Raw genomic sequence first — 14,315 nt, 5'->3', positions numbered from 1 at the left:
TGGCCAAACATCTCTGAAGCTGCTCACCAAGGACAGTTTGTCAGCCAACTGGAACACAAATTTGTAGCAGTGAAAATTAAATATTTGGATGCATACCTAGTTTATTTAGTTTCACATAGATGTTTAAATCACATATTACTTGGGTAGTTTTCTTTTTTCCCAGTCTCATATTTCTATTGTTTTAAATATCAATGTCTTTATCATGACTAGAACTTTCTATTCTCAAACATGGTTTCATGTTTGTGTTTTTTTATTTTAATTTTATATTTTAAATTACAGTTAGCATACAATATTCAATTTAGGAGTACAACATAGTTCATCCATGTTTTGCAGACCATATTACCTTCACTTCCATCTGAATTAAGAAGCAACTTTAGCCCTGGCTGGTGTAGCTCAGAGGAGTGAGCATGGGCTGCTAACCAAAAGGTCGCATGTTCAATTCCCAGTCAGGGCACATGCCTGGGTTGCAGGCCAGGTCCCCAGTGGGGGCCATGTGAGATGCAACCACACATTAATGTTTCTCTCTCTCTTTCTCTCTCCTTTCCCCTCTCTAAAGATAAATAAATCTAAAAAGAGAAACAACTTTATTAATCCATACATGATCACTAGAAATTTGATCCAACATTGCAAATATCCATTACCGTAATTTAGTGTTCATTTATTAAGTATATAGTCATGAGTTCTTTCATGTCCCCACTCACTTCGTTCCTTTTTTTCTAAATTTTTTTAGATGTTATTTATTTATCTTTAGAGGGGAAGGGAAGGAGAGAGGGAGAGAAATATCAATGTGTGGTTGCCTCTCATGCGTCCCCTGCTGGGAACTGGCCTGCAACCCAGGCATGTGCCCTGACTGGGAATCGAACCACGTTTGTTTGGTTTGCAAGCCTGCTCTCAATCCACTGAGCTACACCAGCAGGGCCTCATTTCATTGCTTTTAAAACTTGATCTTTAAAGAGTTGCCTACGTTACATTCAACATTAACGTTTATAAAAATATTATCTCAGGAATATTTACTAAATTTGTGTTAAAATTTCCCCCTCCTTATTCAGCTCTGTTTGTGCTTGCAGTAAGCATTTAGAACTAGCACTAACTGAAACTGCTTCAAATTACTGTTTTCCTCAAATAGCATTTTGTAAAGAGCATACCATAATATAAAAATACTTTATAAAGACTCTCATATAAGATGACTTCCTTTGTCTGAGAGAAGTAAGGGCAGGGGAATTTCTTCATATATGTTTCCATAATCAAAATTTAATATAATGCTTTAAATATACTTTATTACCTCTAATTTTTAAATATCATTATATTATAGAATGCCTATTGTGACCAGTGATCCAAACAACAAATATTTATCTCTGTATTAATCGATACAGTAAACTGATAGTTGCTGTTATTTTACTTAATCTCATTCTCTGTTCTGGAGAAGCATCTTGTTTCCTAAGTACAGAACAGAGGCAGCTCCTTGGTCCTTACAGATATAGTCACCTCAATCGGAGTTTAGTTTGGTTTCAGTAAGAGGCTTGCTATCGCCAAGCTGCTAACACTCAGTGACCATGGCTCTGCCCTTAGGTAGGAGAATACCCAAGAGACACTAATTTTGAGTTCACTGCTTCTCAAACACTAGTGTGCATCAGAGTCATCTGTGCCCCACTCCCAGAGTTCCTGAGTCAGTAGATTGGGGGTGGGACCAAACAATTTGCATTTCTAGCAAGTTCCCTGGTGAAACTGATGCCATTATTCTGGGAACCACATGTCTAGAATCACTGCTCCAGTTCATGAGACTTTGGACAAGGTATGCCATTCTCCATGTTTGGCGTTTCTCTCAACAAGCTGTATCCTTATGGCTTATGCTCTTTTCTATGTGTACATTATACATCAAAAACAAAACATAACCTAAAAAGTCTGTATGATCTGCTTGTACCATCACCCTTGTTGCGACCATGGCCTGCGACGGTCCACCCTCACCTTGGCACAACTGCCACTATCCTGGGTGCTCCCTTACCTCCTCCATTCGCCTCTGCCTCTGCCGGGCCCGTTGCAGCAGCAGCATGAGGTGTAAGTGCGCATCCTGGAAAACAGCCTCTCCCCCTCCTTGTGCCCAGCATCGTTAAACTGTTACATCAGTTATGTTGGAAAGGCAAACAGAACCTATGCTGTGTAGTGAAGGGAACATCTGCATATTTGTTGTGGATTCTTAGATATGTACTTTATAAACCAGCTTGTTCTGCATACATCTATAAATTGATATGTGCTAAAAATATCACAAAATAGGAATCGGTTATGCCTGGAGTTTACCTATTAATTTTACAGCATTAAAAATAATTTCTTAATACCTCTACCAGAAGTAACACGTTTGTCTCTTTACCTGATTCCTGAAAGCTAGTTAATAATAAAATATTTACTCGCATGATTAATTTTTATTAACTGCAGTAAGAAATCTGACAGAGGTTGTCCCTCAGCTCCTGGATCAGCTTCTTACAGTTGAGCAGAAGCGACCTGCAAGCAACGTTTCCACCAGCATCCAGAGGATCCGAGAGCTCATTGCTCAGACCAGAAGTGTCGCCAGCAAGGTAACCCGTGAAAGAGTCATCATCATCATCACTCGGTGACAATGAGGACGTGAAGAGCAGCTTCCAGAGCCTGGGACCTGTCTACTGTATTATCCAGCCCTGTAGTTCTCAGCTCTCTCTGTTCATCAGAATCACATGAAGAGCTTTGAAAACTAAACCCTTTCCTAGTCCCAGGCTCAAAGCATTATACCAGGCTCTCAAGAGAAAAGGTTCAGCACCTATATTTTCTTAAAACTCCTAGTGATTCCAATGTGTGGCCAAGATTGAGGACCACAACTTAACCTAGTCAACAAAGCTCATAGAGCAAAAGAAATCAAGTAAAACCAAGCACAATAAAAGACTCAATTATTATTATTATTATTATTATTAATTAACAGTTATTTTAGTGCAATTGCTATATGGAATAATCTTGCCCATCCAGCCTTTTCAAAGAATTCTGTGGCATGACACAGAGGATATGAAGCTTTTACTGACCCCTCCACAGGCTTAACTTAGGAATCACATACCAGTTAAGCCGAATAATCTCAACAAAGACCCTATTTTGAGCTGCTATATGAAAGCACCACAGCAACACCGTAACTAGCACCCCACTGGTGGGAATTATCCTGATGCAGCAGTGAACATTTACAGTGCAGCAAAACAGGGCTTGTTCTTGGCCTTCTTTTTAATTTTTTTTATTGATTTATAGACCAGCAGCAGTTTTTACAACGAAAGTATAGGATTTTATTTTCTCAGTTGAGAGTTAGCCTGAACAGACTATTAGCCCAAATTACTGATAGAAATAAGGGTTGAAAATCAGCTATTTTGTAATGAGGGAGATAACAATTGGTAAATACACTTGCCTTCTGAATGATAAATGTTAATTGATTCCACATCACAAATTTCTTTCTTTTAGATACCTTGGAGAACATTTCAAAACAGGTTTATTGTCAAGAAATGGCATTTCCAAAGCTGGGTTCTCTGTGAATGCTTTCTCGTAATTTTATTCATATAGAGTAGAATGTGGGAGCCTTAAACACATAAGGTCATTTTCTAAAGAGTCTTGGCAATCACTCTGGAACCCACTAGGCTCCTCAAAGCGAGATGCTTTCTGTGCAGATAATACATCCTTCTTCAACTCCCAATTTTTGCATTAATTCCATGTGCTGCTTGATTATTTATTAAGATGTGTTGATGTTTACTCAACTGACAACATAGGACAGCTGCACTCTAAGCACCTGGGAATATAATCTTGAGCTCACTCACCATCACTATTAACCAAATCAATATTAATGAACCGATGTAGATACATCCAGTTATTCAGAAATATTTGCATAAGTGGCATGCATATACAGTCTATCCACTTCTAAATACTCCAGAAATCACCTCGAATCAGACTCATTTAGCATATTATATTGGGCTTCTTAGAAATGCATTTACTGAATTTTGCTTTATTGTGATGCCTTTCTGAGAATCGTTATAAAAAAATATATTAATCAACTCATCCTTAGAATTGTTACAATGAAAGAGCCAGGTCCTAGAAAGCATTTTTATACTTATCATCTTATTTCATTCTCACAACAGATTTATTGCCCTCATTTTACAGGTGAGGAAACTGCAGGTTAGGTGACTTGTTTGTGATTACGTACCTAGGAAGTGGCAGAGACAGGTTTTAAGACCTGTGTCAGACTTCAGAGCTGTGTCTAGACCCCTCCTAATTGTCCAGACTCACCCATGCTCTTCTTTTGAAGACCCTGGAGACAAGTTCCTATCCATACTATTACCCAAGATTAGTTATACTTCTCCTGACCGGTTCATTGTTGTTAATCTTATAGACCCTTGGGGATCGTCCAACTAAGTGTCCCTTCGAGCTGCTTAATTCACCCAAGTATGTAGTTCATTGTGGAGTTCATATTTATACTCATTCTTAGACTTACTTTGTCACCCCACTTTAAATTAAAATATTTAATTACAATCCACTTTAAACCCTTTCTCCAATGTGGGGAGGACACAAGTAAACAAAGGCCTGGCGGAGGGGGAGCTCAGAGGCACATTAGGAGTGATGGAGGCCCACTGAGAACCGTGGGAAAGCTCTATGCCCATTTCTGCAGCATACTTTTAATGGAATAATTTTGAAACTCCAGATCCAAGTCTCCATGATGTTTGATGGCCAGTCTGCAGTTGAAGTGCACCCTAAAGCCAAAGTGGAAGACTTAAAGGCCTTCACGTCCCTGAGCCTGTACGTGAAACCTCCAGTGGTGAAGCAGCCAGAACTGGCTGGGACTGCAGACCAGTTTATCTTATACCTCGGAAGTAAAAGTGTAAGAACATGAGGTTTTATTTATGTTTTTTACTTTTATTTTTTAACTACAGTTTACATTCAATATAATGTTTGTGCTAGTGTCAGGTGTACAGCATAGTGGTTAGGCAATCATACACTTCACAAAGTGGTCCCCCTGATATTTCCAGTACCCACAGTTAGCACAATATCATTGACCATATGCTTTATTTTACATCCTGTGACTATTTTGTAACCACTAATTTATACTTCTTAAAAAGGGGAAATAATATTAAAAGGAGAAATGGGTTCTTCCCCCTTGCCTTACCACAGAGCTACCTAGGCCAACAACAAAATTCCCATTCTGGTAACTCAAACGGTACAGATTCTTTTAATGCCCAGCCTAAAGTAGTGAGTTAAAGGCAAGTAATTCTTTCTGTGTGGAATATTTTGAGGCTTGCTTCATATCAGCCTCACACTCACTTTGAAGTGTCTGAATGTAGCATTTCAAAGACCTTCAGAATACAGAAGCCTATTATGTTTGATGCTGAACTCTGTTTGAAGAAGCATAGCAATGGGTATCAGCCAGCTGCATTATGTCCCTGGTTAACTAAGCAAGGTTAGCACACACTCCTGGCAGCCATCAAATGTCCACAAGCCTGCAGTTGCTTGCCTCCCTGTCCGGATGTACCTGGACAAGCTCAGGGGGACTGCAGACTGATGCCACCACAAGGAGGTGGGAAACGAAGATGCACTGCCCAGTCTAACAGTAACTTTGGAAATAATTCACCCAGACATACTTGCTCTATTAAGACATTTTGCTGTATTAAGACATACCTTAATACAGCCAAGCATTGGAGTTCCTTATTGTTCTCTAAAGAAATGAAAGCAAAATATGATATTTACTCATTTCAATTTTATTTAAGCAACTTCTTCCCATTTCAGGCCAAAAAAGAATACATGGGCCTTGCAATCAAAAACGATAACCTGGTGTATGTCTATAACCTGGGAACTAAGGATGTAGAGATTCCCCTGGACTCCAAGCCCATCAGTTCATGGCCTGCTTACTTCAGCATTGTCAAGATTGAAAGGTAAAGGGAATCCATGGCACGAGGCTTGTGTGCACATTTTTTAAGACACAAACACAAACACACACCACTTATAATCTTCCTGTGGGTGTTGTAAGTAGCATTTTCTTTCCCCTTCCTCCTCTTTCTTCCATTATTCCTGTACTTCTTCCCAAGTATCTTAGTGAAAAACAAAAGATTAGAATATATAGTCATCATTTTTATATACTAATCTGATCATTAGATCTTTTTATCTGGCTAATTCATGAATTAATTTAGAGATGGAATGTCTTTTTTTGACCTTCCCATTGATTGTTGATATTCTACAAATGCTTATGAGTATGACAAAATCAAATCACCAATTCTGTGACAAGGTAACATCAATACTGTGGCATTAAAAATATATCTTTTCTGTAAATTATTAGGCCAATGGTGTAAATTCTTTATCTGAACAGGGTAGGAAAACACGGCAAGGTGTTTTTAACAGTCCCAAGCCTCAGCAGCACCTCAGAGGAGAAGTTTATTAAGAAGGGGGAGTTTGCAGGGGATGACTCTTTGTTGGATCTGGACCCCGAGGACACTGTGTTTTATGTGGGTGGCGTGCCTTCAAACTTCAAGGTAAGCGCTTCACCTGTATGTTGGCTTACTGCAAATCTACAGTAATTGTTTTAAAAAATCCATAAGACCTACAACGATTTGGGGATGGGATAGCAACCTTAATATTTTAAGAAAGAATTGAGCTTAGTAGATAGTAGAATTCTGAACCAGGATCTATAAATCTGGTCTCTGCTACCATATTTTCATAGTGTTAAATGCATTCAAGCTATAGCTAACACTTGAATATCAGTTCATTTCATTCTGATACATGCATATGTCATTAATAGCACTCCCATCTATGGCAGGAGTGTCTGTACCTTGTGGATTTGTATCTTCAAGTTCACAGATGACAGTTTCAAAAGCTTAGTTACCCCAACTAATATAAGCATAAAATAAAATACAAAGGAGGGGGTGGGACCTGGGGGAAATGTTTGACCTGATGAAAGGCAAATAAAGGAAAGGCTAAAGAAGATGGGGCATCAATCTAGGATTCAATTCCAGGACTGTTATTTACTAGTTAGAGGCACATTATTGGGCCTGAGAATTACTTTCTCTTTATATGAGAACAGGAATAACTGCTTCACAGAGCTGGTATAAGCATTGATTTTGGTCATGAATTCATTGCCCAGCAGGTGACTGGCACATAGTATATGCTCAATAAATCCTACCCTCTCTGCTAAGATATGTACAACTGAAAAATCATGATTTACCTAAATGGTTTGGCATAGAGTAGACACAAACTCAGGGCTAGAAAGATATCTATACCAATGGGTAGATCTCCTAGACCTGCTGTTTGTTTAATTGCCTGTTCTGTGTCCTCCTGGTGAAATGTGATCATGGGACAGTTGACCATCTTTGTCTGTTGCACAGCTTCCTGCCAGCTTAAACCTGCCCGGCTTCACTGGCTGCCTGGAGCTGGCCACTTTGAACAATGAAGTGATGAGCTTGTACAACTTTAAGCACATCTATGATATGGATCCCTCCAAGTCAGTGCCCTGTGCCAGGTAAGAAAGTGTTGAGTACTAAAGACTTTGAGAGCCATGCCAGAGCAGCAGGTGAGACAAGTGTGAGCCCATGTCCAAGTTCTCAGTCTTTTCTTAGGGGAAACTGGTTTTGAAGCTGCATAATAGTCATGCCTGCAAAACACACTTTTCAGATTTTCTCTTCCATAGAGGAGCATGAAGTGTTACAAAAAGTGTTAAGCTACTTGTTTGCAGCATTGATTTAGGATTCCAGAGACTGGGTTTTCACTAGAGACTTCTGTTCTCTTAGTACATAGGACAAAGAAGAAATCCATTAAAGATAATTCATTTACCTTACCTGTAAATGCTTCTTTATGTCACCATCTAGACCTCAAGACTTCACTGAAACGCTGGAAGGTCCAAGGAAGATATCATGAGATACATTAAAAGGGCCTCACTTGAAAAGCACAACTTTGCAATACTTGTATGATCCTTATGTTTTTATTTCAGAGATAAGCTGGCCTTCACTCAGAGTCGGGCTGCCAGCTACTTCTTTGATGGCTCCAGTTATGCCGTGGTGAGGGATATCACCAGGAGAGGGAAATATGGTCAGGTGACTCGTTTTGACATAGAAGTTCGAACACCAGCTGACAATGGACTTGTACTTCTGATGGTCAATGGAGTGAGTACAAATAAAAAGTCCTGCATTTTCTCCTTTACTTCATTTACTTTCTGCTATGCATATTTCTAGGAACCTTCCAAGGTTGTGTCAGGCCATCCAGCTGAAGTTTTAGTTTAGAAATCAAAATTGGGTTGTTCTGACTAAATTGGATGTCAGCAGTAAGTAAATGCAGCCCTGAAATGCATTTCCCTGCACTGCATTTTGTTAAATACTAAATGTATATTAAATATCTCCTCTTTAATACACTGAGGAAATTTTTTAAAATCAGTGCCAAGATAAACAGTGTGTCTACAGAAATTTAACACTGGCATTTTAAATTATCTGCCCCAATCAGTAAAAAAAAGTTTGCATGTTTACTATATATGAATGTGTGTAGGTATCTATATCTATATATTTCTTTATTAATAACATACATATACAATATATGAATAGAATATTCAAAATTGGGAATAAAAGATAATTATATAAAGATAATATTGAGTAAAAATAAATGTTATTTTAAAATAAAGATGAAATTAAACTCATTTTTATTTGTTAATGATACAAAATTATTGTTAATAGCAGTATTTGAACAATGTGATTAAATATGTTTAAGTATTTTTGAAAGTCTCATTAAACAATTTGTGATAGAATGATTCAAAGTCTTGTCCAACGTCCAGTTTACTTCAATATTAAGTTTTATTGGCTGTTATAACTGGACAGGATACCTCATAAAGGTAAAGCTGTAAGAATTTTACCACTGGCTTTGCTTTCTAAATCATGATATCATTTTTCAGTCTCATTCATCAACTGGCAAATTTAAATTTGTCTGGTGCATTTCCAGCTTTTCTGATGTCAGTCTTGCCAGCTAATTATATATTGTGTCATTTTGTACACTTTAACAAAAGAGTTCAAGACCACTGGAAACCTCATCTGAAGATTTTTAAACAGGTTAGAAGTTTCTTCCCAGAAGTATTTTTAATAGTGCAGATAAGAGCATTTTTATAAGAAGGACACTCATTGTGTTCATCAACAAATTCACTTCACAGTAGAAAAATTTCCAAACACTGGAAATTTTTTAAAAACTATATCTTCTAAAAACCACAAAGAGATGTTTTTTTTAAAAATTTTAAATTTTTTAAAAGCCATCTCTTCAATGTATAACTTCCTTCATAAAAATTTACTCTCTCATTGATGGTTGTAATACTCCTACTCTGAAATGATAGATCGCGTATTGTTTTAAATAGTGAATAGGTTTCATACTACTAAAAGACTTTTGTTATCACAAATGAGGGTGAATAAATTTAGAATAATTCATTTTATAAAGAAAAATGTGTAACTTTCTTTTTTTTTTTAAAGATTTTATTTCTTTAATTTACCTTTAGAGGGGAAGGAGAGAGGGAGAGAAACATCAATGTATGGTTGCCTTTTGTGCGTCCCCTGCTGGTAGTTAGCCTGCAAGGAACTGGCCTGCAACCCAGGCATGTGCCCTGACTGGGAATCGAACCGCGATCATCTGGTTCGCAGGCCCACGCTCAATCCACTGAGCTACGCCAGCCAGGGCTGTAACTTTCTTTAAACATCAGCATTTGTAATAGTTTTCAGGATGTAATTTGCAAACATCTATGTGTCTCAAAATATCGTCAGTAACTGTGTCTCAATAGAAAATCATCACAAATATTCCATTATTTAAATCACCTCACCTGTAAATGCATGTAACCAAGCACACTGCAATAAACTGCAAGAGGCTAAAAGCAAAGAAATGGGTGAGGGGCTACTGCCAGCGTTCAAGGGTGGAACTTCACTCTTAAAGCTTCATCTAATGTGTGAATCCCGTGAAAATCTACTCATAAGACTAAGTGAAGGCCCAGGGTCCGTCCATGTATTATATATGAAAAATTAGTTTATCTTTATATTTTAGAGTTTTTAAATGAGTATAAATAGAAGCTGAAATATTTCTTTCTATTCCCCAATGGATTGTTTTCCACATTTTCAAGAGAATGCAAACCCCACTCAGAATATCAATTTCTGTAAAATAGGGACTTTGCATAATACCTTATCATTCAAATCCGTTGAATTCTTGTATCCATGAACTGCCTTCTGAAACAAGCAAGACTGACTAGTGAATATTATAGTGTAAGTGTAATATTCAAGTGACTATTACAGAATTACTCTGGTTCTTGAACATAATGTGGTCCAAGTAAATAATAATTTCATATCTATTTATAAAAATTCAGTGCTTCAGGATAACACAGGAATGGCCTTTTTTTATATCCATATTTGCTGATAATTTTTGAAGGTTCCTTTTGGTGACCCTTGGAATTAGTTTTAAATATCACCAATGTTTCTCTTAAAATTAAATGCAATCACATATATTGACTTGTTATAACTTTCAAAAGTTGCCTGGAGAAAAGGCAGTTGAATGCATATGGCCTATAATACTCTGTTTTCAAAATTTTTAAAAGAAAAGGTGGTGAACACACTAGGATATTTCGTGTAATTGTATACCTAAAACCTATGTAATTTTTTAACCACTGTCATTCCAATAAATTCAATAAAATAAGAAATAAAAAATAAAATAAAATAATTTAAAGGTCAACAAGGTAAATGTATAATTTCATTAATTCATAGAGTGAATAAAAAATAACAAGATAGTTGTTTAAAACTGTATGTAAATATTAACATTTTGGTATATTAATATGAAACATAAGCACTGATGTATTTATAATTTTAAGAACTTCATGAGATATCCTTAGGCTGCCAACAATTTCAGTAATACAGAATATGGTATTATTTCTCAAATTCAGCAAAATCTGAATTTTTATAATAGCAGGTGCTCACATTATAACTTTCTTTTCTCCACAGAGTAGGTTTTTCAGCCTGGAAATGCGCAGTGGTTACCTGCACGTGTTCTATGACTTTGGATTTAGCAATGGCCCTGTGCATCTTGAAGACACTTTGAAGAAAGCTCAAATTAATGATGCAAAATATCACGAGGTACAGATCATTGCAATTTGGGTAGTTCCTCTGTTTGATTTGGTTTTGTTTGAATGTGAATCTATTATCTAATCAGATTTCAACTGAGAGAGGTAGGAAAGTGATTACACTGAACACCTTTGTATCTAAAGACTGACTGAAGGACTCTCATCTACTTAACTCAGGAATGATATTTGCTTTAAAAACATGGATGTTTTTGTCATAATTGACTTTTTTAAAAAAGAGTCACTGAAAGATTCATTTTAGTTGTTTCATTAACCAAAAGGCTCCTGTCATGCTCACTATCTTGATTACAGTGACACCCCTGTAGAATCCTTCTATACATTTATTGAAAATGCCAAAGAGTAGATATATGACCATTTGTTTACTTATCCTCTGAGCCCCACTAAATTCAAAAAGAGTACATATAAGTAAATAGAGAATCTCCTTTTAAACTGTTTACCCAGAACTTAGAAAATACTAATACAGTTTCCTTATAAAGAAAACCCACAAAGAACACTCTTTAGTCTTGAAACAGATGTGTAGTGTATATAAATAGAATATACTTCATCTATTTTTATCAATAACTACTTTAAGTCTACAATTTAATAAAATGTTCGAAAGGCATAATATTTTTGAACTTGAACTGAAATGCAGAGAGAAATAAGAGGCTACATTTTTCTTCTCAGTAAGTTAATGGCCTTCATGAGGACAATTTACAATAAAAGATTGTTTTAACTATTTATCTGGCTAGCATTTTCGCGGATTTGTTAAGGCTTCTCAGTGTGTCACCAAAAAATAACAGCTGGTAATGTGCAACCTAGGTTCCAGGAGATACCTATTTATAGTTCTTTCCTAAATCTCCTCAAAGGGGCCAAAGAAATCAATTGGTCTCATGACAAATTTCTCCTTCCCCGTATGGAACTCCTTCTTCAGAAAATGTGAATTCCTGCATGTGTGTGATTAAAAAAGAAAAACCTGTTCTCCATTTTTTAAACAAACAAGCATAAGAACATGGAAGCCCCGCTGTTTTAACCTGAATGATTAAAATATACAGTAGTCTTCAAAAAGTTGCATGTTAACCAGTGGCCAAGGATTACTATGCCTTATTTCTCCCAGATCTCAATCATTTACCACAATGATAAGAAAATGATTCTGGTGGTTGACAGACGGCATGTCAAGAGCATGGACAATGAAAAGATGAAAATACCTTTTACGGACATCTACATTGGTGGGGCTCCCCCAGAAATCTTACAGTCCAGGTAAGTTTTCTTTGTTAAGTGGTTGCTTGTTCCTAACAATGTATTGGCTGAGTATTCAACACCCAGGACAGGTCTAGCGAAAGGGTTAAGCTCCCCCACTTGCTACTTCCACACATGTGCACAGGCACACGCACACAGGCATGCGCTTCGGGCCTCCGCAGCCAGTCCTCATGACCCCCTTACATTAGTATCTGCTAGATGTGATCTATGGGTTTCTTTCACTGTGTCTCTTTATTTTTGTCTTAGTCTTATTTTAAATTTATTTTAATTCTCAAATAGCATCTGAAGGTAAAAATTTTAAGCTTATCCAAGGGGGTGTGAATTATGTATGGTGAAACATTATTCTAACATATTCAGAAATTCACCATCTCTTATTCCATTTAATTCATAGCATCAGAGACCCGAAAGGCTGAGAGACAACTTTACGATATTCCAGTCCAATGGTTCTCAACCCTGGTTCTCTTTAGAATAACCTGGAAAGCTTTCATAAACACCATTGTCTATGACCACTCTCAAAAAATTTGAGTGCTCTGAGATAAAGCTACAATATAAATATAAAATTTAAAAAAAAAAGACTTCCCCAGCCAGGCAATTCTACTGAGCAATTAGGTTTGAGAAATGCTGATAGAGTTCACCCTCTCATCAAATACAGAATCCATATCTCCATTAGTCCTCACACGTCTCTTCGAATAAATGCAATGATGTATCTATGATTAGCTGTGAATGCAAAAAAGTCAAGTTTAATGACTTCAATTTTTATAAAGCTTTTCCTTATATTGAATCACAGCTACTGTAATCCGCCTTCCATGTCACTATGCTTCATATATTTAAAAGGCTCCCCAAGATTCCTCTTCAAACTAAATAGCCTCTTTGGTCCTTCAACGGTGCCACGCTGGACCTTTACCCACCAAGGTTGCCATATGTGCACCCCAATTTGCCCATCGGTGTGACCCTCCCAGTATGAACTTGTTGGTGTACAGTATAGAGACCTGTTACTCCTTAGTTTGGCTGGTGTTCATCTAAAATACATTGAAAACATTGTAATTTGAATAAAACTAACTTCATTCAATATCCAACCACATGTTCTTGGGTACTCCTATATACTAGGCATGATAATAGGTACTAGAACTACAGTACTGAGAAAAATGTCATCCCTTATCTTATAGATAAAATATTTCTTACTTTCCTAATAACCCCAAGGCCCAACATTCACACTAGCATTAGTTGATTAGAGTGTGTGGCAAATTAAACCAAGATAAGTATACAACCCAGTGAATTGGTGGGAGACTGTGTTGAAATCCTCACTTACCGGTTGCGACATAAGAAATTAATGTTTCTTAGTTTACTTTGACAATTTATACCATGTGAAATTGCCAAGAACTGACCATTTTTAAGTCAGTTATAAAGGATTAGAAATAAAATTACATTGCATGGCCTAAATACATAGGGTAGCATCGTCATCACAGCTGAAGAAGTACATATATAAAGGAGTACATGTATCAGTGAAGATTAATTTTTTTTCAGGACTCTAAGAGCACACCTCCTTCTAGATATAAACTTCAGAGGATGCATGAAGGGTTTCCAGTTCCAAAAGAAAGATTTTAATTTATTAGAGCAGACAGAAACCCTGGGAGTTGGCTATGGATGCCCAGAAGACTCTCTTGTAAGTACCGATCAGAATCTTTTAATAATAATAAATAATAGGCATAAAAGTTATCACTCTCAAAAGCTGTGAAGCTCTTTTCAGCTTCTTTATGATCCTAGCTACACCTTGGGCTCCTTTCTGAAACCAGCAGAAAGAATCATTAAGCCAGGAAGGCCTGTGGGGTTCCTCTGTGACTGGTCCCAGTTTGCCTCGGTTTTCCAGGGGCAGGGCTTCCAAAGCTCAGAGAGGCTGTGTGAGCATCGTTACTCACTCAGGGTAGAGGAAATAAAGACACTGAAACCCCATCTGTTAGAGGAA

General features: G+C 37.1%; 1 protein-coding gene across 2 annotated transcripts in view; it reads left to right on the top strand.

Annotated features, from left to right (window-relative positions):
• Nucleotides 1-14,315, top strand: part of LAMA4 (laminin subunit alpha 4) — a 139,627-nt gene that overhangs the window by 98,349 nt on the left and 26,963 nt on the right. For both annotated transcript variants that reach the window (XM_037065074.1, XM_037065073.1), the window contains exons 19-27: nucleotides 2,431-2,570; nucleotides 4,694-4,870; nucleotides 5,773-5,918; nucleotides 6,350-6,512; nucleotides 7,362-7,495; nucleotides 7,964-8,135; nucleotides 10,980-11,111; nucleotides 12,210-12,352; nucleotides 13,877-14,015. In XM_037065074.1, the coding sequence (XP_036920969.1) occupies nucleotides 2,431-2,570; nucleotides 4,694-4,870; nucleotides 5,773-5,918; nucleotides 6,350-6,512; nucleotides 7,362-7,495; nucleotides 7,964-8,135; nucleotides 10,980-11,111; nucleotides 12,210-12,352; nucleotides 13,877-14,015 (1,346 nt within the window). The remainder of the gene's footprint in view (nucleotides 1-2,430; nucleotides 2,571-4,693; nucleotides 4,871-5,772; nucleotides 5,919-6,349; nucleotides 6,513-7,361; nucleotides 7,496-7,963; nucleotides 8,136-10,979; nucleotides 11,112-12,209; nucleotides 12,353-13,876; nucleotides 14,016-14,315) is intronic.

This window comes from Sturnira hondurensis, unplaced genomic scaffold, assembly GCF_014824575.4.
Source record: "Sturnira hondurensis isolate 20B ecotype Veracruz unplaced genomic scaffold, ASM1482457v3 Scaffold0015596, whole genome shotgun sequence".
NCBI lineage: Eukaryota > Metazoa > Chordata > Mammalia > Chiroptera > Phyllostomidae > Sturnira > Sturnira hondurensis.
This window is presented reverse-complemented; position numbering and strand designations above follow the sequence as displayed.